This window comes from Phasianus colchicus, chromosome 6, assembly GCF_987193195.1.
Source record: "Phasianus colchicus chromosome 6, bPhaCol1.hap1.1, whole genome shotgun sequence".
NCBI classification, from domain to species: Eukaryota; Metazoa; Chordata; class Aves; order Galliformes; family Phasianidae; genus Phasianus; species Phasianus colchicus.
In genome coordinates, this window is record NC_143441.1 from 23,891,851 (window position 1) to 23,919,779 (window position 27,929).

The 27,929-nt window shown below is 37.9% G+C and overlaps 1 protein-coding gene and 1 long non-coding RNA gene across 9 annotated transcripts; one reads left to right on the top strand and one right to left on the bottom strand.

Annotated features, from left to right (window-relative positions):
- Positions 1–17,411, top strand: TMEM196 (transmembrane protein 196). Of its 5 annotated transcripts, XM_090142149.1 has the most exons (5): positions 3–841; positions 10,288–10,344; positions 12,135–12,389; positions 14,224–14,297; positions 16,591–17,411. In XM_090142149.1, exons 1-5 carry the CDS (start codon positions 677–679, stop codon positions 16,595–16,597), a joined length of 558 nt encoding a protein of 185 aa, XP_089998275.1. In that variant the 5' UTR covers positions 3–676; the 3' UTR covers positions 16,598–17,411. The 5 variants fall into 5 exon arrangements, with proteins under 5 accessions (XP_031445871.1, XP_031445869.1, XP_089998275.1 ...); XM_031590011.2 differs by lacking the exon at positions 14,224–14,297 and having other exon boundaries at positions 1–841; XM_031590009.2 differs by lacking the exon at positions 16,591–17,411 and having other exon boundaries at positions 2–841; positions 14,224–14,557.
- LOC116226951 (uncharacterized) lies at positions 17,403–27,929 on the bottom strand. 4 transcript variants are annotated; one of them, XR_016467490.1, is made up of 5 exons: positions 27,846–27,929; positions 26,314–26,533; positions 23,516–23,609; positions 17,899–18,001; positions 17,403–17,533 (listed from the first exon to the last, which is right to left on the bottom strand). It is a non-coding gene; the product is annotated as an uncharacterized LOC116226951 (long non-coding RNA). The 4 variants fall into 4 exon arrangements; XR_016467489.1 differs by having other exon boundaries at positions 17,403–18,001; XR_004166439.2 differs by having other exon boundaries at positions 17,403–18,001; positions 26,306–26,533.

Consider the following 27,929-nt stretch of genomic DNA (forward strand, 5'->3'; position numbering starts at 1 on the left):
GCACTCCGTCCAGGGGGCTCACTTTTTGTGCAAGTATTGCGGGACGGAGGACGTGTGCTTACCGGCTGCTGGGGGGAGGACGGGAGGAAGGTGCCGTGCCCTGTGGCCCTGGGGCGGGGCTGTCGAAGCGCCTCGCCCGTGCATTGGGTCTAGATTCATACATAAATATAGCTGTGGTGGGCTCGCCACGCTCCTCTCCCCTCCATTCCCAACCCAAGAAGAGAAAGAGGGGGAGAAATTTAAAAAAAAAATAAAAAAATCCCAGTGAGGTCATTTCAATGTGAGCGCAGGAGGCGATCAGACAAGGTCGACTTTTCCGGAGGAGGCGCAGCCCCTGAGGAGCGTGGTGCTGCATACCGCCGCGCTGCCCGGCCGGCCGCCAGCGGCGCCCTGTCCCCGCCGCCGGCCCGGCACCTTGGAGAGCTCCGCGCCGCCGCCGCACTCGCTACCGGTCGGGCGCTGCGCGGCGCTGCGCGGCTCTACGCGGGGCCCGGCGGCGCCGGGGCCGCCCCGCCGCCCCTCGGCAGCGCTCGGCGGTCGCGGATGCTCCGCTCCGCCTCGGCTGCCGGCGAAGGAAGAAAAGTTTGGGGGCGACTTAGGGCCGCGGGAGCGGCGGAGGAGAAGGCGGAGGCGCGGTTTCCCCGGCTGATCGGGAAGGAAGGATGACCGAGGGAGGATGTGCACCAGCAGCCAGATCATCGGGAGCCTCCTGGTGCTCTCCGTGCTGGAGATAGGGTTAGGGGTGTCCAGCGTGGCCGTGGGGGCGGTCAGTTTCAGCCTGGTCCTCACAGAGCATAAACCTCAACTGGGAGACTCTTCTCCGGTATGGAGCGGGGTGTGTGTACGTTAGCCATTTCACTCTCTCTTTAACTCTTTACGGTGATGATCAGACCGTGCGAAGGCACCCCCGTCCCCTCCCTTCCCTTCCCTTCCGCGTGTGCATGCTGCTCCGGGAGCCGCGCCGGGTCCATTTCCGATGTGCATGGGGTATAGTCTGCATTCTCGCGGGGCGGCGGGACGGCACGGCGGGAAGAGATGTGTCTGTGTCGGGGCATGGGAACATTTCTTTCTCGCTTTTTTTCATTTTTTTCATTTATTTTTTTTCTCCCTTTTGTTATTATTATTATTTTATTTTGCTGTAAACAACTGAACTTTCTGTGAACCCATTCTCACACTTGGCAGATGCCTCAAGAGCTTCCAGCATTAAGGAGCCTGGGCCATAGCTTGTAATCTTCAAATTAAGAGCTTTGTTTTTCAAAAAGAGCAGCCCTGTCCCTTATGGCAAGACTGTCAAAAAGTGCTTTAAAATAATGTCAAGTTGTGAGTTTTGAGCTTCTAGAAGGAAAAGAGAAAATGGAAATTGGAAGGAAAATGAAAGATGTTCTCATGATTTGAGCACCCTGAGCTTCTCATGAAATGACCATAAATATCAAGCAGCAAGGGTTAATAGTAGAAGCATGTTCATAACAGAGAAGAACCACGTCCTTAGCAATAAGCATTTCCCACTTCTCAAAAGCCTTTCTTAATTCTTCAGTTTGAGATAAACATGCTTCTAGGAAGTATTTTCCTCCAAATTGTTATGTATCTTTAGGGAGAAAAGAGTAGGTAATACTGAAAATTCATCCTAAACATGAGTGGGCATTTTTGAACTCCAAAGCTGTTTTTTTTTTGTTGTTTGTTTGTTTGTTTGTTTTTGTTTTTTTTTGCCAGCCTGGATTGAACAACAGTATTTCTAAAAGCATTGTTTGCATTGCTTGAGATGAGACGTTAAGTGCAACAAATTCTGGGTTATTCAAAGGTGTAACCTCCTGTGATTTATAGATTAATTCTGACAGAGTGCTTCATGTAATATTCTCACTGTCAATACTTATTAATTATTGACGACAGTCATAAATATCTATGGCAGTACATAAACACATAATTCTGCACTACAGCACAGGTAGGTGAGATATGAGAATGAAGACACAGTGATGTAGGACACCAGCCAGCAGGTAATGTTATTATCAAAATCAGTTCAAAAAGGAAGGCTTCTGATCATTGTTGATGAAGAAAAAAGATTACTCAAAAATGTGTCTAGCTGAGGATCTAATGAAGTAACATCCTGGCTTCTGAGAATTCTGACCAGTCAGTGAGATCAGAATTTTATGCAGTGATTGCATTTTGTGAGAATGCAATCACAGCTGATACCATTCTATGACAATGCACATTTCCTGCACAACTGCTTAATTAATTTTTATGGTTTCTGTTATCCCACAGTTTGTACTAGACACAGATTAAGATTCTGTTGTATTAGTTGTTGCCTCCAAGAACCTTACAAACAAAGAAAGAGACAGATGTAGAATTAAAGGACAAATCAAAATTGATTGGTATAACAGGTGGCTGCATTAGCACATCAGCAGTCTGGCTGATTTCAAGCTGTTTGTAGGTAGAGATTTAGACAGAGGTAACAGAGGACAATGAAGTGATTTTCCAGGTGATTATAGAAAATTTTTCCCTTATGTGAATGTGGAGTCATGGAAGGGAAACCAAAGAGATTTGTTAGAACATGTAACACGTGGGTGCCACAATTAGAGGCAGTAGAGACAGGCATCAACTGTTTGACCGTTGTCAGCAGGATGGGTAGACAGGAGGAGGCCACAAAGAAATTGTACAGCAAAAGCAAATAGCTTATGTTGTGTGTAGTAAAGAAAAGGAGAAATCAGCAGCCTGCAGATTGGGATTACACATCATAAGGTTTACTTACTTTGCACTGAGCTAACGACCTTTGTCTAAATTGTCACATCGTCACATCCTCTTTGTATCACTCCAGTGGTTCAAATGTCTGTAAAGCTGTGTCCTTACTAGAGGACTGGCAGTTGAGATGGGACAAGAACAGAGCCAGAGACCTACTGCTCTCCAGGGATGCTTAAGTCCAAATCAAAAGATCTGGAGAAAGGTTTGTTTACACAATACCCAGAACTGTGATGCTGCAGAAATGGCATAATTCACCTTTCTATTTCTATTCACTGGGTCTTACACTGAACACATGCTGGCTGTATTAAAGAATATGTCTTGCATAAAGGGTTTTTTTTTTTTTTTTTTTTTTTTTTTTCTGATTAACTTTCTTGAATCAGGGTTTTCCTTGGAGAAATGAACAATGAGAAAAAAAAGAAAGTGAGATTAGAGGAAAAACTGACACTTTGATATGTTAGGATACAAACCAACACTTGAGTTAAGTGGAACAGTGTCCTCTAGTAATTTACCTGAAAATATACTTTTGACCCTGTTCTGCTCTTTACTGATGTGGGTGGAACTCAGCAGAGGTCCAAGTTCATAACGAAACAGATGAATATAGCATCACCATGGAAACCTTAGCCTGCATTCCTAAAATTTGGGAATCTTAAAATTATACACATTCTATCTGTTATACTTGCCTCCCTCTGATGTCTTTTATTTGACATACATTAGCTTTTTTCTTAAAGAGTTGTTCTTTTTGTTCATCATCTTCATTCAGCCAGATAATTTACTAGCACACCTTACTTTAAACATGTGAATCTTGCCCATGAGATTAGATACAAGTGAAGTTAAGCTTGGGCTAAAGTGCTCTGATCATTGCATGCTCTGCATTATTTATGAGGAAGCCTGAGAAAATGGAGTAGACAATAATGAAGAAATGGAAAACCTAGAGAATGTCTACATAAAAAATGCATGGAAATGGGAAAATAGATTCTAAATTTGTTGTTCTCATTTAAGTTGAGCTGGATTAAGATGCTAAGAGTTGTTTAAAAAGAAGCCAAAATAAAACAGCTAAAGCAAATTCTCCAGAGCAGGTGTAGATGAATATCTAATTTCTTTTACATTATATGCAATCTGTTCTTTTAAAAATTGGCCATGGTTGCTAAATTTGGTTGGTGGCTCTGCATGCGGCAGGGGGGTTGGAGCTTGATGATCTTGAGGTACCTTCCAACCCAAGCCATTCTATGATTCTATGATAAATTACCAAAGTAACATACAGTCCAAACAGTCTAAAGATGGACATGTTCTTGATTTCTGGTGTTTTTTTTTTTTTTTTTTTTGTTTGTTTTTAATGATTGCCTTGATGTAATCTACTCCACAAGCACCATAGGCTGTACTCGGTGCCTCCCAAATTTCTGTAACTAGAGACTGAGGCACAGTTCTGAAATCTACTATTCCAATTCAGTTATATGGTGTACCATAGAAACGATCCATCCAAGGATTGTTTGCTGAACCACTACCACTAAATTAGCAAGAATGACAGCACTCATTGCAAATACTTTTGTACTAAGTAAATAAATAAATAGAAGAAGAAGAAAAGATGATATTTCAAAACATATTCATAAATATTTTTAAGTGGTCATATACTCGCCCATTTATATTTGGAACATGTAGTTGCATCACTATCACTATTTATACACTCACACACATATACATATATGGCTTTAATTCTCTTTTATTCTGCAATGATGAAGAAGTTCTTGCTACAGACAAGACTCTTCATGAGACAGAAAGAGAATGAGACAAAAGCCACATCTTCAGCCAAATGTGCCATCTATATTCACTTACAAGAGAGATACCTGACGTTTCACTTCTGGTTATGCCCCTCAGAGAGACAGCCTCTTTGCTTATAGAGATATATACCTAAATATGTTTAATCAATATGCAATCTCTGGATGTTTGTCTGTAGCACCAGATATTTCCATAATTCTTGATTGTAGCACTGTAGAATTCTCCATCCATTAAAAATGTGCATTTACAGTTTAGCTATAGAAATTTGCTCCAAGTTGGCACTTAAAGCACTCATTTCAATGACTTTCTTTTTAAATCCAGGATTTGAAGGAAAAGAGAAAGGTCCAGTCAGTAGGAAACTTTCCCAGAGCAGGAGTATCATTTTGGACTATTAAATAATGTCGGTGGTCTAAAATTTTAAAACATTCATTTTTGCATTTAGCTCTTACTGTTGCCAAGTTTCTTTTGGAAAGGAACATCTAGTAATTTTTTTTGTTTTGATTTTAAAGAACACAGAAAAGTCACACTATTGTTTATCATGCAGACCAAATGCAGATGTGATCCTACTTTATTTCAACATGTGCACTGAATTTTCATTAAACTGACCCTATTTCTGGCTGGCTACTTATCCTGATGAAATGAATTGCAGCACTGTCAGTGAACTCAGTGGAACTGGAGAGACTTCTGTATCTGTAGATGAGGGAGGGTGTACCAAGTGTAGAAGCTTCTTGCTTTGCATGGAACCAGAACAATTCACTCCAGCTGAGGAGTCTTTCAGTGGATTTTCTTTATCATTCAGACCTCCCAGAAGCACACACCAATCTGCAAGATGATCTGTTCACATAAACTTCTACTGCCTGGCTTGTATTTAGGAATATCTGCTGAATATAGATTGACTTAAGTATAAGCTGAAATCTTTTGCTAAGGCTTTCATTAACCTGCAGGGAATAATTCTTAATTTATTAGTTTCTGAGAATAAAGCAGTCATACTCTATGTGTGTGATACTAAACAACATACTTAAAAATCATTTAGTATCTGTTACTCTAAAGTAAGTCCTAAACAAGTAAATAAACATTCTTTTGTGCCGAGAAGTTGGGTGTTTTTTCAGACAGGGAGATATTTTGTGAATCACTGATGGCAGGAAGACATTCAGCTTCAGAGACTCACTTCTAAATTTCCCTGAGTTCTTCTAAAAACCATTTCCCAATTTTAAAGCATCTCTGAAGGCCTAGAACCAGATGAAAGGAAACACTAATCCAACACAGATTTGAAATAATTTCCTCTATTTCATCAGATACATATGGATGACCTAAAATGCCAGAGGGCTCTCCACTCAGTGAATGTAGTCTGTGCTTTGTCATGAGCAATAACTTGTGATCATGCAGTCCTTATGTTCAACAGGTTTTCTTCACTCTTTTCTTTCTCTCTCCAGAAAGTTTCCATGGACAGTTTATTTTCTCAGAGGAATTTTATTCACCACTACTTTTATCTCCTCCTCCAATGAAGTTCAACATGAAGTGTAAAAGCAGTTCATTTTCTTCTGCACGATGGAAATCATCAAATCTTTTGCTTTCTGCAAATATAACTAAAACTGAATCTTTTTTTCCAGAATGCAAGTAAGAAAAGCACCTTTTTTCCAGGAGAAAGTGAATGAGGCCAAGTCTTTTGTTTCTGAGAATATGAAATAGGGATTGATCCAAGCCACAAAACTTGAATCTAAATTGAGATTTCAGCCTCCTTACCAAAATTTCTGGGTGTTTGGATATGAGCTTCTGTTTCAAGCCCAATTTAATATAAAATATATTAAAGCAAGCTTAAAATATACATTCCCCTTTCCTGGGTGGTCTTTGTTTCTTTACTCCAAGGTTCAATAGGCCAAAAGAGAGATTTTCAAATGTGCATATTAAACAGAAGCAGGCACAGCTGTAAGGTGAGTGGCAAAGTCTCCACAGGCACATAGACAGTGCATCACCTTGCAATCACACTTGTGCTAACAGGAGGACTCTGACTCTGGTAGGTTCCTAGAAAATTTTCATTGGAAGTGGGAGTAAAGCTCTCACAGCCTACTGAGATTCAAAAGGAGTCTAAAAAGCTTTTGAGTTTTGTGATATCTTCCTCTGAATTTTCTACCAATCATCCAAGAGAGATTCTGCTCTTATCTATTATACATTCAGTCCCTGCCTCCTTCTGATAATCTTAACCTGAAACACCATGTATTATGGCATGTATGACTAAATCTGCAAGCAAAAGTAACCCCAGAAATAATGGGAATTGCTTGTAAATAGTGAAATATGTCACTTTTTAGAAGTGAGGTTTTGATCTTTTTATTTATGAATCTTCTTTAAAACAAGGTACAACTGTGAAACATGCTTCAACATTTCTCTCTAGTTTCCAGGGAATCTTGGAGGGTTTATTCATTTGGCTTATCCTTTATGAAATGTTTTAGACTTATTTGCAGTATAAGTTGTGAATACTTGAACAATTGATCAGTCTTTATATGGAGCTTATCTTCAATGATATATTTTTTTTCTGCTCCTAATTTACTGTATTTTAACACAAGTCTGTTTGCCTTAACTTACTACAGGTTTGACATAGTTAGAAAATGTAATTACATTAAAGAGTCCAGGAGGTTGGTAAATTGCCTGGATATAATCAATAGTCATGTAGAAGGGAGCAATTCCTCAACATGACAGTATTAGTTAGGCATGCATAAACCACAGTCAACAGATACAAGTCAAGTTTAAATGCTATGGCATATCAACATGAAGATTAAATATTTCAAGATTACTAAGAATACATAGGGAGTGGCAATACAGCAGAGCCCCTGATGGCTGTATTCCAGCTGGCAGTATTATAAAAAAGAAAAACTGAAAACTAAAAGATAAACCAGAACAAACATAGGAAATTCCTTTTGGGACTGATGTGTACTCAGTATTTTTGTGGTACAAAGAGTCACAATAGTTTTTCCCATCTACTTTTCACTACTGCTGACTATAGCTTTAGGACCTCAAAAATGTTACAGAAAATTACTATAGCACCAAGAAGAAAATTCCAGAGCTGTTAGTTGGTCTGTCAAAAAGAACTTATCACAGTCAATCACGAAACGTTGTCTGACTTCCTAACCTTTCTAAAGGTTTTTACACTGAGAAGCCTGGCTAAGACAACTCTGAGCAGTGCTCTTGCGCTCCATGTGTCACTAATTTTCTCTCTGTAAAGCAAGATTCCATTTTTTTCCTAGTAGACCAGAATTCTCTACAGCCTCCAAAGAGAGGGATAAGCATTTTCAAAGCTTTGAATGAGGTTTAATTGTCTGACGTAGTTCAAACTCATCCACTGGTTTTAATAGAAAAATAACTATTTTTATAAATAAATAATCATTGTTTTTTGAACAAAACTTTTCTCTGGGAATCATAGAATCATAGAATTAATAAGATTGGAAAAGATCACTAAGATTATCTAGTTCAACTGTCAACTCATGTCCACAAAGCCACCTCCCACAATGCCACATCCACGTGTTTCTTGAAAACCTCCTGGGATGGTGACATCCTTGGGCAGTCTGTTTCCATGCCTGACCACTATTATGTAAAAACAAAACAAAACAAAACAAAACAAAACAAAACAAAACAAAACAACAGAAACCACAAAACAACAATAGATAATAAAGTTATCCTTTGCTACTCCCCAGATGTTTTTCATCAATGGTTTTTAGTACGTTCATGCTCACTAGTTCATTCAGTTTTACAACCTGTTTGTCTGGTAGTCATATGAATTCTAAAATTTAGGCATGACTTTTACAGGCTTGCAGAAAAGAATGTTAGAGGACCAGGGATAACCAATTCCTTTGAGTTCTCTGCTGAGTTATCATAGAATCACAAGGTTGGAAAGGACCTGTTAGATCACCTAGTCCAACCTTTCACTGTTCTTTCAATGCAGAATATCTTATTTCTTATATTGTTGCATTTCTTATTTATATATTTTTTTCTTGTGTATATATAGTAGATGTACAGAGAAAGAAAATGCATACAGAAAATAGAGACTAACACAATAAAACCTTACTCCAGGTAGTCCCTTCAAATACTTCAATATCTATGGAAAAACATAATCACTCATTTTTTGGAAGCCAGCATCTTACATCCTGCAGATCACCTTTTTCAATATTCTTTGGATTTCAACGGGGAAATATTCTAGTAATATAAGTATACAGCACTGCTTAAAGGTGATTTGGAGTGAACTGGGAGTGAAATTTTAAAACTTTACAGAAAGCTTGAGTAAAAACTTACAAAGCAGGTATGCTAGTTAAGAACTCTTCTGCCTGTGGGAAAATGACAGAGTTATTCATACTAGTTTTTTGTTGCTGCTGTTTTTTTTGTTATTATTCCAGCCTTAGCAGCAATTATCAGCTGTGTGTGTCCTGAGTCATCCAGTGCCATGGTGTGCATGACCCAGCCTTCTCTCTGATCAGATTGGTATTATGTCCATATACCATACATCCCATTCATAGCAGACTGGCAAATAACACGCAGCATTTAACTATATTAACTGTGGGAAATCAATTAAATGGGCCTAACTCAGAGCAAAAATACATCTCAAGGCTTATACCTACCAACATGCATGAACAATTTTATTTGAAAGGGAGATAAACTATATATTAAAGCAGCTTCTCAGCTGAGATACTGAAACTGCAAAATTTTGGAGGGTAAATAAAATGTATATGCAATATACATATATGCTGTATAGAAACAACTTTTTTTTTTTTTTTTTTTTTTAACTGCTTATGTTATAGCCAGCCTGACAAGCTCAACTGACGTTTTTTGCTAGAAATACAACCTCAGAGTAAAAAGGATTTGGAAAAATCCAATCTTAAAACTACAAAACTACTTCCCAGTAAGGACGTAGGGTTAGTTTTACTGAAAATAAGTAGCATGGACTTCTTAACCACGGAGTTTATGAGGTATTGAAGGAATCTTTTGCAGAATTACAAACACCTGGAGAAGTTCTTCTTGCTTTCATGCAACTAATGGTGTTACTGCCATGACTATGCCTTCAGGAACTATTCTTAAACTTCTCTATAGGAGGAGAAAGAGACATTAGAGAATGTTACTGGTCTTCGGCAGGGGTCATTAAAACACATTAAAATTTACTCATATCATATGAGCTGGTGTGGGGGTGTCTTTGGTTTTGTTAATCAAATTTTGCCTAATGCTTGATGTTGTAACTGTCAGATCTGTTTGTAAAAGGGAACTGCATGAAAAAGGACAGATACCTTCATGCTATTTCTCACAGCATGGACTATCTAGAATCTGAAACAATTTCTACAGCACATTCATTGTAACCACATCAACAGATTTCTTCAGTATTTCCATTTGCACCCGACAAGTTGACTGACGTGCCCAGAGTTCCACAATCTTGAGGACAGGAATCCATACATGATCCCTTAGTAGTTCACACCTCAGGATTAGGGCATTTGGTAAACTTGAAATTAGATGAAGTAGGATTTGGATCACCAATTACTACCTTATGAAGCTTTTTTTTTATTTTCTATTTTTATGTTTAATCATCCTCAATCTGCCTTCTCAATCTAGTTTCTGCTTGGATAAGTGTGTTTAAAGCTGAGTTATATCTTCCTGAAATACAAGGTTTGTAATGAAAATGCTGACAACTATGATCATTGCCTAACCTACTGTTGTGGTCACCACTATAGCAACACAGAAAGATTTAAATTTGAGACCTTAATGATGAAATAATTGTGTTGTTTTTTTTTTTTCTTTTTTTCTTTTCAGTTTCTGCTTTGTGGCATATGTGGAATATTGTGTGCCAAAAAAAAATCTGGACTTATCGTAAGTTTTTCCAGTACATATATAACACATAAATATTTGAAAGTCATACTTATCTAATTTGAACTTTCTATTTGAGATTTACTGTTTCCAAGTGTTTCTGGTAAAAAATCAGTAAACATTGCAAGCCAGCAGTCCAAAGAAAGCAGTCAGTACCTTGGGTTCATCAAGCAATACACAGCAGTTCTGAAATGGCATATTTATGTCATGCCCATTTAAGCTATACATCCCTAATTCTCCCTGTGGAGATGGAAAAACTCTTGACAGAAACCTATGACAGATCAAGAAAGAGGATTGAATGTTGGATTGAATCATTGAATTTTCTTTACAAAAGAAGGAATGGTAATTCACTTTTGTAAAGTGGGGTATGACTGCTACCACTTCAGTGAAGTTACTGACTAGTTTAATTTCAGGTATTTTTTACTGTTCATGGTTTTAATAACTTTTTTTTTTTTTTTTTTTTTTTTTTTAAATCAGAATTGTGAAAAAGCCAATTTTAAGATGATCACATTTTATTTCTACTAAGAATCAGAAATACAGTCATTTTTCTGACTGCAGTAAAATGATGTGATTGAAACAGGCCTTTTGTCACCACACACATTTTGTCTTTATGTTAAAGACCCAGCCCTACTATATGTGATAATGTCTGGCTTTAATTCTCAGTCAGTTTGGATGTCCTGCTGTGAAGATGTGGAAGTCTTGTAAAACAAGTATAAATATGAAGGGAATCAATCTCTCGCTTACTATTTTTGAATACCAATGAATTACTCTGATCCAATGACAGTGTCATTCTTTAAAACATGTTGACCATACTCATTTCCTAAAAGCTGTCTGTTCAGGTGGTCTCAAGCAGTAGCCAATTCCTAGTGAACTGCAGAATAGAGTCTGATTGCCACCTCCCTGACAAAATTCTCATCTCAGTTGGGCACAGAAGTAGTCTGTAAAGCTCCATAAACTGTTTATTTAATATTAAATAAGTAGATATATGAAACCATACTGAGTCATATCAAAGGCCCATCTAGATCAACATCTGGGGAAGTGAATAAGACAATCATTTAGCAATAGGCCCATAATAAGGTCTTTTGACCTCAAGTGATCTGTGGCTGAAAGACATCCTGAATCAGAGGTGGTATCTTCGTGATTATAGTAGTGAGGTGTTTAAATATGTTTCCACAATTGCAGCCTGTTTCACTTCCCAAAAGCATTTTAACCACATTAAAAAAAAAAATACAAAATGTAGTCCACTCTCTACTGCAGTAGAGATGCCTAAATTTTTTAATTTCTGTTGTTTCCTCATCCAGCACAGTCACATTAAACACATCTGGAGCCCCCACAAAAAAACTGTAGAAAGTCTGCAAGTTGGTGTTAGACTGAACAAATTAGAATCAAGGAGGCACAGACAGTTGTTACACAAACAAGAGAGAATTGCACAAATACATGAGGCATTCACTTGTGAGGATTGGTGAGAAACTGCACAATAGAAAATTATGATGTATTCTGTTACATTACTGTCCTGAGTGAAAGACTGGGAATCAGAATATTTGTATCCTAGCAGTCTTTTCATTTATTATTTTTTTAGGATGGGCAACTTAGTCTACCAAACTTTACCTTATATGCAATATCAATCTTAACTGTTGTACCCAAGAGTACTGTATTCCCTTGGAGTTCTGTGGGAGTTGTGGGAGTTACAAACTGAATCTTAGTGAGGGGTCTGAGCTGGTCTCATTTTTTATATGAATGAACCTGTCTCTAAGAAATGTTACTGTGACATAACCTCTTGTCTTTCCTGACAGATGATACTTTTTTCTGCCTGTTGCATCTGTGGACTAATCGGAGGAATTTTAAATTTTCAATTTCTTCGTGCTCTCACAAAGAAGTCGTCTGCTCTCTATTCTTTGCATCTTGCCTCCATGTCTCTTGCATGCATTGGAATTGGTGGTTGCACCCTTTCTTCATGGCTCACTTGTCGGCTAGCCAGCTATGAACAAAGGCGAATGTTCTCAGAAAGAGAACATTCATTGCATCACTCCCATGAAATGGCAGAAAAAGTGAGTTGTGTGTTTTTCTTTATTTGTTCTGCTTCCTTTAAAAAACTACTATATGTGTTAACGTATACAATTGGCAATAAGTGTATTCAATTTTTAGTTTTATATGAGACAGAGCTTCTGGGAAATGAAACGCTGCCATTCTGTGTACGCTTTGTTATGTTGCGTTATATGGAGCTATTTTTAGGTACTGTATATTTGCAGTACATCCATTTCAATGAAGTACATCCATTTTCAACACAATTCCATTGTATAGCTATCCAGGGGCTCAGCTGCTAAATATAGCACATCATAAATAATTGGAAGCCTTATTAATATGGATTATCATGTACTGTACTGTGAAAAAGCACGGAATGCTTTCTGTAACCACATCATTGCATGCTTCCAGGTTTAATAAATTTCTTCCTCTCCCAAGTACTCAACTCATAATGTAGGTTATTTAAACACAAAAGCCGTAGCTCACAAACCCAGAAGACTAAACGTAAGCACCTAAGGGCATATTTAGACACCTAAATGAAACTGGTCTGATTTGCGGCAGCACCAAGCGTTTATTGCATTTCTCTGCTCGAAGGAAGCTTACCACAGTGTAAAGTTGAGTATAAAAGGACAAAAATAAATAAATAAATTTAATGTAGTTCTTGAAATAAGCAATTGAAATTAGGGTTCTGATTCATTTTCAAGGAGTAAGATGTTTACTGACATCCTCTTCTTTATGTTTTGGGTTAGTATTGAATGACTTTCATTTGAGAAATGACTAGGGAAATAAACAGCAGTCATGTGGATTGCCTATCACATGCCAGTTCACATTACAGCTAAGTTCAACAACTGAGATCTCTGAATACTAGCAAGGAGATTAATTCATTCAGACTGTAGAATGTTTTCAGATTCCCTGTTCACAATATAGCAACTAATTGTCCATTAAATAAACATTACTTGTCACTATTCTTAGATTTTTTTTTTTTTTTTTTTTTTTTTTTTTTATCTGCAATGAGAATCCAAGCAGGAATTCAGATTAATTCACGTTAAAAAATGTTTGAAACAAGTTTTTAAAATTATTTAGTATAGGTTACAACAGCAACATAAAACAGGACAATAAAATCTAGAGAAGAAATACATTTCTCTTCATTTTAAAATGAAGAGTAATTCTGATAAGCTACATAGGCAAACATAATCATGGTTTTGCAGACAGTAGGCTAGATCCTGCCTTTCAAGGAGGCTCTTACCTCACTAAGGACAAAGATGAAGCCCATCTGAGACAAAAAGAAAGGTATAGACAAAAGAAATGGCTTGGCAAAACGTCTTTCAAAAAACAAGCAACTGCTAACCCTATCAATTTGGGCTGGAGGTGACCAAGTATAGCAGTAGTTCTCTGCCCCATTTGCTTGCCTGTTGATCTACTGAGGTTTTAGACAAGTAGCTGTGAGGACTGCCAGATGCCTACTTACCTTGAGTGAAGGGCCATGATGCATGAGCAGAGCAACTTTATTGCACATGCTCAGTGAATGTGAAATGAGTTCCACCAGTAGTGGACTCGCTGCATGTGTAGAATCAAGTATGCATGTGTAGTTGATGTAATCTGGGACTTCTCAGACCTACAGACTGCAGACTGCCTGCTGCTGGCAGGTCTGAGTACATTAGCTCAAGGCATGCCCTTAAAAAAGAATGAAAACAACTTAAAAAGTCATAATAAATTAGGCTTTAATTTAAAAAATAGTTCTAGTGTTTTATATATAAAACTTTTTTTGTATATTTATACTGATATACAGTAATATGGACATGTACTGCATGTGTATTTGTTTGTGCTATATTTATTGTATAATTGTTATATTTATATTAGAGATTGAGGGGTATTGAAATAACCGACCTGCCCAGCTGCCCGGTGGTTCCCCCGACACCAGAGTTACCTCCAAGGTACGCTGACCACTAGGGAGCTACCACGTTGTTATGTCACCTCAGGAAGTGCCATCTCTAAGAGGAAGTCACAGTTTTTGCTAATCAAAGTTGGCTGATGCTGTGATGTCACTCTAGGTCAGGAATGGTGCTTCCAGGTGGTGACATAATTCTACGTGGTGAATGCTACAATCTGGAAGTAAGTTGAGTATTTAAAATATTCACCCTAGTTACAGACATCCAAATGCTCTTATTTGGATGTTGCCACCATTGATTCACTTTGCTTCTAATCTGTGTGCTCCTTCATTTCTTGAATTCAGCAACATCTTTTAATTTATTAGTACTTTTATTTTTGAGGATAGAAATATTGGGGAAAATAAATGGTTCTGAATTTTTTCTGAAGTTCTGCTGATACCTGTTCTGCTAATGTCTACAAAGAATTCAAGTGGTAAAACTGACAAAAGGAAACATACATTTTGTCACTCACTCATGGGTAGCTTTCTGACAGAGCATTACTTTTTACTTGTGGCTGATAATTAATATTAAATTATACTGGTGTTCTTGCTCGCTTTCCCAGCTGACCAATAACTTCATTTTATAACAGACAAAGGTTTCAGGCACATACAACCTGGAAGTTGTACTGCCTTGTTTTTGAGCAGGTAGCCTCCAGACAGGAATCTAGAAAACAATGTTTTCTAGATGTTTCTTCAGCATTTAAGGAGAATAAGGCAACATATAAAAACACCTAGCATCAGTATCCAAATTGAGATCTGGGTGATAGAAAATGCTCAAAATTTGGAAAGTTTATATGCCTTCTCTTATTTGAAGCCTGAAACTAATGATTGGTTTGTTCACTTGGTTTCATGGCCCTAAGTTTACTATAGAGAATAGTATGTCTCTTCTTTCAGAAAACATAAAGGGAACAATTAAGTTTTGTGATCTATTTTAAATTGTAGCTTTATGTGAAACTGTGAGTTCTGGTTTGTGCTTCCCATACTATATATAAATGCAATAAACAGATTAAAAGGAGAAAGAGAAAGGGGCCAACTCAGAATAAAGACCAGGCCCCATAATTGCCTTATATTTACCAAATTTACCAGCTACTATACTATAGAGTCAGGGCTTTTCCTTCTATCCTTCCCCTTCTCTTTTTTTAGCCCAGTGATTCTTGCTTTATTTTCTTGACAGAAGCTTCCACAGGAAGGGCAAAAAATACAACTATTTTCTTCAACATTTCCTCCAACTATGCCTAGGAGGTACAAGAGGTGAATTTCAATATTTCCATGCAGAGAAAAGCTACTGGTTCTCAAGCAAATATTTTAAAACTAGCATAACAGTGGTACCTCTACTTTACCTGTCTAAGTTTAAAAAGAATAGCCCAAACTGCATATTTATGTGCATTCATTGGCACTGTTGGATGTTCTCTGGGATCTGTCACTGAATGTAAGCAACAGATCAATTTATTTCCGCATCCTAATTCAATTTGGTGTGAAATAGGCTTAGGACTGCTCAAAATCAGGCATTTCTGGGCATAAATTCCATGAGGATTAGCAGCCTTGAAGGTTAGAGAAGTGTTTAATGAATATAGTCATCTGAGAGCTTAGACAGCTGCTAAGCAGGTATGATTTGAACCACAATTCGAGAGTTAGAAAATCTAACTCGAAACAAATCCTGGTTTAGGTGCCTTAGGATTCTGACTCATGAGCAGATCACCTTTCTTTGGGATGACTCATCTGCCACTTGAAGAGCAACTGCTGAATTGCTAAAATTGTAGTCTGGCAAATTAAGGGAAAATCAAAATCAGTCCTATCCCAAGACAAGTTGTCTCCACTCAGGCATGAAAGCCCTTTGGATCTTCTTTGGATCTAGATTTACATGACAAAATGTCTATCCCAGCTGGCATCAAATGGTATCTGTTTGTAGTATGTCAGCACAGGAAAAAGGTTTGAATGGAAATGAAAACTTGATTACTGTCTCGTTCCTTTGTAGGTCACTGCACAAGTTTGAGTTGATGCACTTTCAAAGGACAATGTCACAAAACTTGCAGGGATGCCATCAGTGCTTTATACACGGCCTGAGAGTAATGTACAACTCAATCAGTATCAACGACTCAAGAAGCTTTCCAATGTATTTAATTTTATATATGGAGATTATTTTTCCCTTACAGTAAAATTTACAAAGCTAAATAAAAAATGCAGTTTTTCAGAATGTTTGGCATTCAGAATTTAAGTATTTATTCCAACCTTAGATAACTAAATTCCAAACACCATGAGCTAATTGTAATTTGTAACAGTGTCTTCTTTTCTTATTGTAGGAAATGACAGACAACCTAAGCAATGGTGGTCCACATCTGATTTATAACGGAAGCGTATACTAAGAGATTTTTTAAAGTTCCGTGGAATGAAATGGTTTTAGAATTTTCTTCAGGAAAATAAAAATGACTTCCAGAAATTGAGAAAATGGAATTATCTTAGCTTTTATGGCTCAAGTGTCACAACTGCAGAACAGCACAGTTGCATTTCCCTTTTAGAAACATGTTCAAAATTTATCTCCTAAACATTTTGCGGATATACAGTATTTATTCACTTTCTGGATACTCTTTGTCTGAAAAACTTTTCAGAATTGTGATAGTATTTGAAATAGACTTTTCAAGACTCTTCTTATGAAGAAATAATGATGAAATAATGTAACTGTACCACACCTAACCCAACCACACGATTCCTGAAGAGAATGGAAAAGGGCAGAGGAAGGATGGCTCTGGAGAATGTTTTTTTTCTCTGCAGTCAGCAGCATCTGGTGTACTATGGTGGCTTCAGATCATGTGGCATGGTACCAGCAACGCATCTGCACAAGCCTCCTTTTCACACTGCAAATGCATCCAGCCTGTTTGCCCAGTAGATTGTATCGAAAAGAGAGTGCAAATTACTCTTCCAAAATGCTCCCATTTCACATGCAGAGTGTAAAAGAACAGTGTGCTGAAAACAACGCCAATGTCTTTGTTTTGAAAGACAGAATGCTCTAAGAATGCCATAAATCAAAACCTCAACAATGCCTTGTTGTAAAGAAATTGTAAATATTTCCAATTTGTGAATGAAGTATATTTCTTAATTTGTTCATAAAAGATGACAAATAAAATGAAATCCAAAACATTTATTTTAGAGATTTTTTTTCTTGCTAGAATAATCAGCAAGGCCTTACCATCAGGCTTGCTGTATTGCACAACTCGTTGGAAGGTTCTTAAAGAAACAAAGCAAGCTCTGAAAGGATAAAAATGAACGTTGAAGCAAGGTATTATCATGAGCAGGACATACTCGCATTTCTGAACATCTGTTAACCAACTTAGGAGTCTGTTAAAGCAATGAATATGTTAAAGCAGCAACTTTAACTGTCCTCAGACTCTATTGTGAGACCTACAATCTCTTACAGTCACAAAAAAAAAATGGAAGATGCCATCAGTAACAGAATATATTCAGCATAATATACATATAAAATATTCCTATAAGATCATTTGTAAGTTACACAGTGCTGTAAAGCCCAGCACTTAGGCATGTATTTGAGATGCAACTATTAATGCTGACTGGCAACATCTGATGTACCTAGACAAGTGTGAATAGAATTTTACCTCCCACCAGTCTATGTATTCAGCAGATGGATATCATGTTGTCCAGATGGATACCATGTTGTCCAGACAAAGTCATAAGGGAATATTCAAGTGGTATTTTTAGCTGTAAAACAAAGTTCTGTATTACTCTACCTAGGCTGTCCAGGGTTCAAGACTTACCATAAAAACATGTAGAAACTACATGAAATTGTTTGTGAATTTACGTAGTATAAAATAATCTTCAAGTCAGTTAACTTATTCTACATCTATAGGGAAGTCTCCCATTCCATTACAACATAAAAAACTTCTTCACTGTGATTTAAGATCTCACTTCATGAAAATTACCTGATTAGCTAAGTAGTCAAAAGCTTATTCATTTCATAAGGCTTTCCTGCAATTATCTACCATCTGATAGGGCTTTTGAGTATTCTCTATGCCCTGATATAAGTATTATGTCAATAATTTCTAAATACATTATCAATATATATTAATATTTATCAATATATATCACTAATTGCTAAAGAGATTGTTTAGGTTCATAAAGAGCAGAATACTGTCACAGCAAGAGAATTTGATGGTAAGACATCTCTGCTCAGGGAAAGCGCTCCCTTTCTGGGGTCCCACAAGTCTTTAGGCTGTTTCTGTTTCTGTATTTCACACTGGGCTCTTTTTCAATGACTTTTCCTCCTCAGCTTAATTCTCTTCTTTGTCAGCAGCAAGAAACATGGGATTTATCTGTCCCCAGCATCTGCCACTTCTGCAGGCATTTTTGCTGCAGTTACAGCCACAATGTATCAAGACTGAACTACTGCCTAAATGGGCTGTGGAGTTTCATACAGATTAAAGAAATTCATAACAAGCGAGGAACCAGAGTAGATGGTTCTGTAGGTCTGTATTTTTCATTGTATTAGTGTAAAAAGTGCAAAAGGCCCTTATCAAAGGAAGAGAGAGAGCAAAATAAAAATGACTCAGAAATCCATTTCAGAACTCTCTCGCTGAGGTTCACCTTTAGGTCTCTAAAAGAACAATAGGAGAAGTAAAAAGAAGTGAAAGAAGAACAGTAGCTTCAGAGCTAGAGAGTGGGATGGAAATTCAGTTTGGAGTCTGCTCAGGGATGACACGAAGTGCCACAATATCTCCTGTTTGCTTATCACAAACAACTCATTTTCCCAGCACAGTAGTAAGAGTATTCAATGGTGCAGGGGAACAGGTGATTTTTCTATGTCCAACATAGCATACTTCAGTGCAACAACCACTTTCTCACACTTTGTAAAGGAAAAGAGGATACGATACATTCCACAGGTTCACAGTGTTTGAAGCCTCTTTGTAGCGTAAGAAATAAAACTGCATCACTTCTGCTTCTTTTCAGGGTGGGGAGTGGAATAAGAGAGGAGAAACCTGGACTTTAGGGAACAAAAGATTCAACTTCATTTTATTTATTTATTTACTTATTTTCTTTTTTTCTTTTGCTGCCTGGTCTGTAGAATGCAGAAAAAGCTTTTGTTAATGTAGGCTGGTCCCTACATTAACAAAAGCCTTGAAAACGCAAAGCTGGAATCCAAGAGATCTGTTAACAAAAAAGACTGGTCCTACTCTGGACATAAAAAAAGGATTGGAATTCTTAAAATCAAAGTAAATTACTATAATATATGAACGTGATAAGGGAATTCTAAGAAATATTTCATTTCATTTCATGAAGTTCAGTTCTATAGCTGCATACTGTGTTCAACTGTAATGGAAGCATTTTCTAAATTTTCTCATCGCTGGTGCAGTTGAAAGGACACTCATCCAACTATACGGACAATGAAGATTTTAGTTTACAGAATGTGACAAATAAACATATTTACAAGAATTTTAATGTTAAGCATCAAAATTCATTTAATTCTGAATAAGAGGAAGTATGTGTTGGCTTTGATGCAATTATTTCTGATTAATGCTGCTGTGAAAACAGATACTGGCTCAGATTCTGTCAGAGACACTCAGTCATTTAACAGGTCAAATAATGTAACATTCTTCCTGAAGGGAGTTACTTCGTGCATAGGACTTTGCTGGTAAATCCTTAACATGTATCTTAGGCTATATTTTAAGTTATGCTTCAGAGAACTTCAGATTATGAGACGCACACAGATGTTTTAAATTTAGACCAGTCAACTGATTTTATTCCAAACTTTAGAGAAAATAAGCATATCACAGAATCACAGAATCATAGGTGTTAGAAGGGAGCTCTGGGATCTTTGATTCCAATCCCCTGCTAAAGCAAGTTCCCTACAGCAGGTTGCACAGGGAAGCATCTGGGCAGGTCTTGAATATCAGCACATATATGTTAAAAATCCTTCTCTGGCACTATATTTATTTGTTGTATTAGGACATACAAATTTACCTTTGGATGATCTGGAGAAGTATAAAAAAAAATGGGCCAGGTCAAATCCAATATGAAATTTAAATGCAGTAGGTCTCAATCACAAGTAGTGACATTTATATAATTTTTTTTCTTTGAGATAGTGATTTTGAAGATAGATCATAAAGGAGATTAAAATGAGTTTAATCATTTAAGGCCCCAGACAGGTTAAGAACTAAAAAGGGGATTTCTATAATTTTAAAGCCTGAGGATATCTAACAGCAGATTGGTATCACACTACAGTATCATTACAGATGTAACCCTTCTGCCTAAAATTATTCTAACTCGTTTTCACTTCTTGTATCAAAGGGACATCTTTAGCTCCACTATAAATCTCCAGCAAGTTCCATGAGGTTTCTGTACTTGCATCCAGAGACAGATTCTGAATGTTTTTAGAATTTAAACAAGGACTATCCAGATAGACTCTCAATCTCCAGATTTTTGTAAAACAAAATTTGATTGGCTTGAAGACATGAAACCCACCTGGTTTAATATTATTAGCATGAGGAATTCTGAGTGAACACGGGAATCTTGCTCAGGAAGGCCTTTTTTCTTTCTAACTGTGAAGTTGTAGAAATACAGTTCCGTGTTCAGACAGAAAAGAGTGAACTGGGTGGCATGAATCAGTAGCTGGAATTTCAGCAGAAAGTTATGTGCCTGGAGAGACTTGTTTTGCTGTAAAACATAGTTCCACTTCAGAAGGAACCAACTTTGATTTGGAGCAAAACGTCTAGAGGGCTGCACCAAAGTCTCTCTTGTCATAGCTCAATGAAGTAGTTGAAGAAATGCCTAAGCCACAGGATAGATATTCTGCCAACTGCATAAGCTTTGTAAAGCAGCCTCCCTGTTGCTTTCTGATTCCTTCACATGAGACCCAAGCACAGAACAAATTGGCAATTGGTTTGTTTTTTCCCTTGCATTACATCTGATTTGCTATAAGGTATCTTTTATGTCCTGTAACTGCTGACTCATAGCAGGTTGCTTTAATGACTTTCACATCAGGGAAATTTTGCTTTGTAATCAAGTGGAAAGTTGTTTGTTTTTTGTTTAAAAAAAGTTTTAATCCTCCATAAGCTGCAATGAGTCCTTCTAAAAATACATTCAGTTTTTATAATATGCTGAATGAGTTGACTGTATACAAATTTAAAATTACTCTGCATCCATGAAGATCCATTTTTTGACAAACTGGCATGATGTATAGTAAGAACACAGCATGCACTGGAAAAGCCCTGAGCTATAAAGCGTCACTGCAGTGCTACATGTAATTCCACTGATAAGAAGCAGGTACATGAGTCAACACAACCTCTCTTTGCATGCCTAAGAAAGCAAGTATGAATTTAAAATATCTAAGCAGGATGAAGATTTCCTCCTCACATCCAATTACTAGTAGCGAGTGTGAGACACATCAAATGATGTAACTGAGACCACAAGCTTATGCAGCTTCTCCCACACTTTGTTAGGTGAACCCTTTATTCTCTCTTCCACTTCATTCCTGTGCCAGAAGTCATGTTTGTACCTTCTCTCATTTCTCTCCTTCTATTAAAATACAGCTATATCCTTTAAAGTACTAAATAAATTCTTACCTCCTCCACCCAAAGAAGGCAAACACAGATCAATGCATTCATCTAACAGGCAATGATTGAGGTGAGTCTATATGTAAACCATGAATCTCAAACACTCAGACTAACAATATTGAATTCCAGTGGTTTGCTACACTTACTGATAGCATTGCTGTCTTAGTGTGCCAAATCTAGGCATAAACTCCAGGAATGCTAGCAGCTAACATTCTTCTGAGGACTCTTTATTAGCTCTGTAGCACTCTGGCATGGTATGTGTGTCAGAATTCCGCTGGTAACCTTTACACAGTAAGCTAATATTGATACCAATATTGTGGTAGCAGCACCATGGTCTTGAAATGTCCTAGGAGCTCTGGATCTAAACCCCACAAAAGGTACTGTATTTTAGAATTGCTAAAAATAGTGTATAAAAGATGAATAATGCTGTTAAGGTTGTAAAGTAAAGCATTCAAACATGAAGAAATACCAGAACAGATTTTAAGACTGTAAGCCACCTTATAGCCAACTAGTTTTACTTTTGTATGGCTCAAGAAATAATACTTCATCTGATATTCCTTATATCAATCACATAACATGTGTGAGCTATAGTTATTTTTAGAATGAAATCTGCTCTTTATTTAAAGACTTCAGAAGATGGAATCTATCACCTCCCTTATTCCAGTGAGCAGAATTTTTCCCATTTTAAAGGGATGAGTTTCTATGCAGAATTATTTGGCTTTTTTTTTTTTTTTTTTTTTTTTTTTTTTTTTTTTTTTCCAGGCACCAGCTCTCATTATGCTATTGTCTGCTAAATTAAGGATCCTTGCAGAAACTGGGGTCAAGTCATGCCTTAACCTTTTCTTGGATGAGCTTCCATAATTCCCTAACTGTGGGGCACATTTCCAGACATCATTTTTTACTTTTTTTTTTCAGTTCTTCGTTAAACCATTTCCAATTTTTCCATGTAAAATTATTCTTCTTTTTCTGTGCTCACACATTATGACTTTAACTACTTATCCCATTTATCCCTGCTTTACCAAAGCTACACTGGACTGACAGTCAGCAGGCTAAGAGTTCTCATCTTACCCTGATTGGAATTAATCTTTATACTGCAAGGATTTTGAAATTGAATAAAATTTCATACCCTCTCAATTCTCTTCTCTCTGCTTCTTTACAGACAACTGGCTTTTTTTTTTACCATTCAGAGTAATGAGGAAAATAAATTCTTTGTATTTTAGAATCCATCTCCTTCCCTGATTTCCATTGGACAGATCTTATATCTGAGTTTGTTTCAGGCTGGTAAGTTTGCTTTGACACTGATGCCTACAGACCAAGGATCTTAAAGGCGCATTGCGTGTCACTGACATACCTAGCGCTTCAGATGCATGCTTAGCTCTGAACAGAACCAGCTCATCTCTCTCCAGCTTTCAAAGCTAACTGTCAAACAAAGCTGAAAGACTACATAGAGATTACATTCCCATCTGTCAAAAGAAAGACGTTTGCCTTATGTTAAATGGTGTTCTCAAGAGGGAATGCTTCTTCCCCCCTCCAACGTCATACATAGCTTTTTCAGAGTCTCTGCTAGGGACTTTGGTCATAAGAGCCTTTTGGCAAGTAATGCAGGCAAAAACATTCAAAAAAAAAGGCTCCTCTGATGAATAGATGCTAACTTGTAGCAACTTACCATTCAGGTCAGTGTTGCAACATTCTTAACTATGTAGTGATTCTGTCACTGCCGGGATGAGCTTGTGAAGGCTCAACAGTACCCCGTTACAAAGCTGAAAAATTTAAAGAAAAAAAAATCCTGAGAAAAAAGCAAAATCTAGCAAAGTCTTGCAAAGTATTGTCAGGTCATACATCTAATGGTAACAAAAGAAAAAAAAAGAGCAAAAAGATAAACAATGTAGGCTTACTCTATGTGTTTTTGAATTCTTTGATTTTAACATCTTATGTGTTCACTTTATTCTTTTATTTCATATGTTGGGACTCCTCAATGCTGTAGAGTATTGTTATATTCAATATGTGGTTTGAAAATCTGATACATATAAAGTAATGAAAAATATTTAGTTATTTGTTGGTACTTTGTGAAAAGAGGATAATAGGTACATGTATCTTGGGACCCAACTTTTAAAACACTAAATTAATGTCCATTTTGAAGGTTACATATAAAGAGGTATTTAAGGAAATGCTTAAGCACCCACTAAGACTTATAATCCAAGTTAAACCCAGACAACTGTCTCAAACAAGAATTCTTTCTTAAATGGCCATCTAATACTGAGATGAGTCCAATGACTTTGATAATTACTCTTGTTTCACAGTGATATAAAAGCGAGAATCAGGCCCCTAACCTGCATCACCCTGAACACTACAAAATAGTGCAATCCTCCCAGGGTAGATGGCACATTCCTTCACCCTTTGCAGCACCTATGTTTATAGTTTGCAGTGTATGTAAATCTTGAGGATGACTTCTTTTAATGGCTCCCCCAAACGTACTATAAACCAAATAAAAAGCTCATGCTTGAACTCTGAAGGTTTGCTGTGAAGGATTTACTTCTGATTTCAAAGAAATCATTCTGGGACTTCCAGACTATTCACTTGTCAAGGAATGGAAGCATAACAGATGCCCACTAGCTTTCTGGCGAAAAGAAGATGGTCTGTCAAAACAGCATATTTATGTGTAATGAAGAGTCTAATTTTAAATCTCCTTTGGTGACACTCATATCTTTGGCATTTAAATTTCCAATGTTTATACCAGTGTCTAAAGAAAACTTGAGGAAAAACTTTATTTCCAAATAAAGTTTCATAACTTGGCAGGCTGATCTCACTTTATAAATATAGGAACTTTAAATCCTTTTCCATATAAACATGTGTAATATTTCCTAGCAAAATTGTGTGACAGTCAAAAAGTTCAATTATTCTCAATCTCTAAATCAAAGCAAGACAGCTCATCCAAAATAAAGGATCAACCCAGGCATAATTATAAATATACTTGTTTAGGAAATGCAAATAAATAAATACCACCTAAGTATGAAATGACAGTAACTTTCCAGAAAAATAATAGTGTCTATTAGAATATTATGAAGACTTATTGGAAGTCAGTTGCAGTGAGAAATGTCAGGAGACATTTTCCTCCTAAGTGTCCGCTGTTCTCTGCCTAGTTTAAAATTAGCCTGCCTACTGCAGTCACATTGCTTTGGAAGATCCAACCCTTGGCTCATTGTGAGGGCCCGGGCTGCATGTCCTCATACTCTGACTCATCTGGCCAGTTGGGAGAATGCTCACGCATGGGGTGTCCTCATACTGTTTTGTTCTGGCACATACTATTGCAAGAGGTCTCCTCACATTGCTGGGGGAATGCTAATGCGTGGCATGTCCTCACTCTGCTTCTATCTTGTGCTTGGCTTCAGCTCAGCTGTGCAGCTGAATCTGAGCTCAAAAGCAGCCTCAGAGTTTCTTCTTTTCTTTCTCTAATGAAAATAATACAACATGGATTCTAACTGACACTAAGCAAAACTTCAGATCATGCAAAATTAAATCCCACTTATGTTTCTGGTACAGAAAGAAGCTCTGGGTAGCTACAAGCTAGGCTTTGCAAGCCAGATGTCTTCTATGCCTAGCTCTCAAAGATGAATCTCCAAAGTCTGTTTTGGTGTCTGGCTTCGTGTACCATCAGGAGAAAACATCAAGAAGGTGAAGTGCTGAGTATTATACTGGCCTGAAAGAAGCAGGTGAGCTTTGCCTCACCAGAGGAAATACTTCCTCCTGTTGGGATACAGAACTCAGATTCTGCCCCTTAAATCATGAATCTGTTCAGGAGCTGGGCACTTAAAAACCCAGCAACCTTGAGAGGAACTCCTGGTTCTGCTTTTTGAACTACAAGAGGTGCTCCAAAAGCAATGCCTCCTATTTTTTTTTATGTTGGCCTATGACATGGGGGTGGATGTTGATGGTATGGCAGTAGAGGTTGAATCTTCCCAGCAATATCCAATTACATGTTGTTGCTGTGGGACAGATGGCAGCAGAGGGAAAGCCTGACAGGATGGCATCTGACATGGAAGTAGGTATGATACAAAGCGATGTCTCTGCATTCCTCAGTGCCCACTGACATTCACTGACACTTGCTGTACATTTATGGATATTGAACAGTGGATGTGAGCACAGTGAGGTGGTGGGTGGTTCGTTTCAGCTGTGGTGACAGTGACAGTGGATCACCTCCACTGGTGCAGATTGTAACGAACACAGCATGCAGGCTCTTGTTCACTGCTGAAGAAAATACATAGCTAATAGTAGTGCTTATGTTGAAAAACAGCATTTTGTAACTGAAAATTTGCTCTAGCAAATAGCATTCTTGTGCCCTCTGCATCTTGAAGTTTCTATGGGAGGAAAAAACAGGAGGCATTACTTTCGGAGCGACCTACGCATATCTCATTAGCCAGACTCGCTTTGCTCGATCAGAACACGTTGGAGTTCCTACCCCCATACCTCAGGACCTGCCTCGCTGAAGGTGAAGCTGGGAAGCCCTCTTCTGTCGGAATGTAGCATGCGTGACTGACGGCACAGGAGAGCCGCACATCAGCAGGTCGTGCCCTGCAGATGAGGACACGCAGCTGCTCTGACGTCACTTGCCGCAGTGTTCCTGTCAGCGCTGGGTGCAGGGCCGGTGGCTGAGCTGCTTCTTTGCTCAGTGTTTGCTGAAGCAAACCTGAAAGCAGAAGCATATTACTGACAAATCAGCACTAGCTCAGCGGCACCTCCCTCTTCCACATCTTTAGGACAGCTGTTTCAGTCCTGCTCTTTTTTTCTGCCCTCTCCCAGGCATGCAGCTGGGTTGTTACACACTTTCATGCTGCAGGTTTGCATCTTCTGCTGAGAAGGGAAGTGAAGCAGTGCTCCCCACTTCCTGGCTCACTCTTCTGGCCCCTGTATCGAACAAGGGCATGTCACCCACCTGCATTTTCAAAATACTACAGATATGTTGGGGGGGGGGAGGGCAGGAGGGCAAGCAGCTGATTCTATCCATGTACTCAACAAGTTTTCTCATCACACATCACAGATTAGGGCCCCTTAAGACCTGTTCTGCGTAAAGCCTGCATCCCAGCAAGGTGCTGGATGGAGCTTTTGAAATGGAGCAGGTCAGCTCAGGACATCAGAGAACAGCTCAGATGGACCTTTGTCTCAGGATTGACACAAGGTTTCTGAACTGGCACCTGAAGTCCATCCCAGCCCCTTTTTTTGCCATTTTAATCTTTATAGGATCTGATTCTTTCTGTATAAGATGGTTCAGACCTTTGTTTCATCACTGCAATGCAGCCTAGCAACTGTTCTCACAGCGGTACGTCCAGGCATGAACCTGTAGAATGTCACTGATTCTTTGCCTTTGCCACTAGCAATCCATTAAAAAAAGAAAAAATGTTGAAATTTTAGTTGAATGTTGAAATTTAGTTGAAAATCCCATTTCAGATTTCGCAAACTAGCAAAAATCCAAACTAAACCACTGATGCCTGTTATCTCCTCTTTCTTACTCTGGTTGAAATTATCCCCATTTAAGTCAGTAAGGTTAAAATCAGACATGGCAGAAGAACCAATTCTGACTGCCCAATAAGGAGATCTTTTAAAAGCCCTGCAAACCTACAATTTGTGTATGAAATTGAAAACGTATGAACTGAGATGCATAAAATGCAACTGAAATAATTTGTGTGTTAGTGTTTTTCAGATTGCTTCTTTCTACTGTTTCTGAGGAAGATAGCCTAAAACTTGAACATAAGAAGTTCCATACAAATAGGAGGAAGAACTTCTTTACAGTAAGGGTGATGGAGCACTGGAACAAGTTCCCCAGAGAGGGTATGGAGTCTCCTTCCACGGAGACATTCAAGATCTGTCTGGATGCTCACCTGTGCGAGCTATTGTAGGGTACCTGCTTTAGCAGAGGGGTCAGACTCAATGATCTCTTGAGATTCCTTCCAACCTCTGCAATTCTGTGATTCTGTGAAGATAGGAAAATGATGATAACTTACCACAGTTTATCAGTCTGAGGGAATCGACTGTGCTGCAAACCATATTTCATTTGATTTATTTTAAAGATGACAAATAGTCGTTTC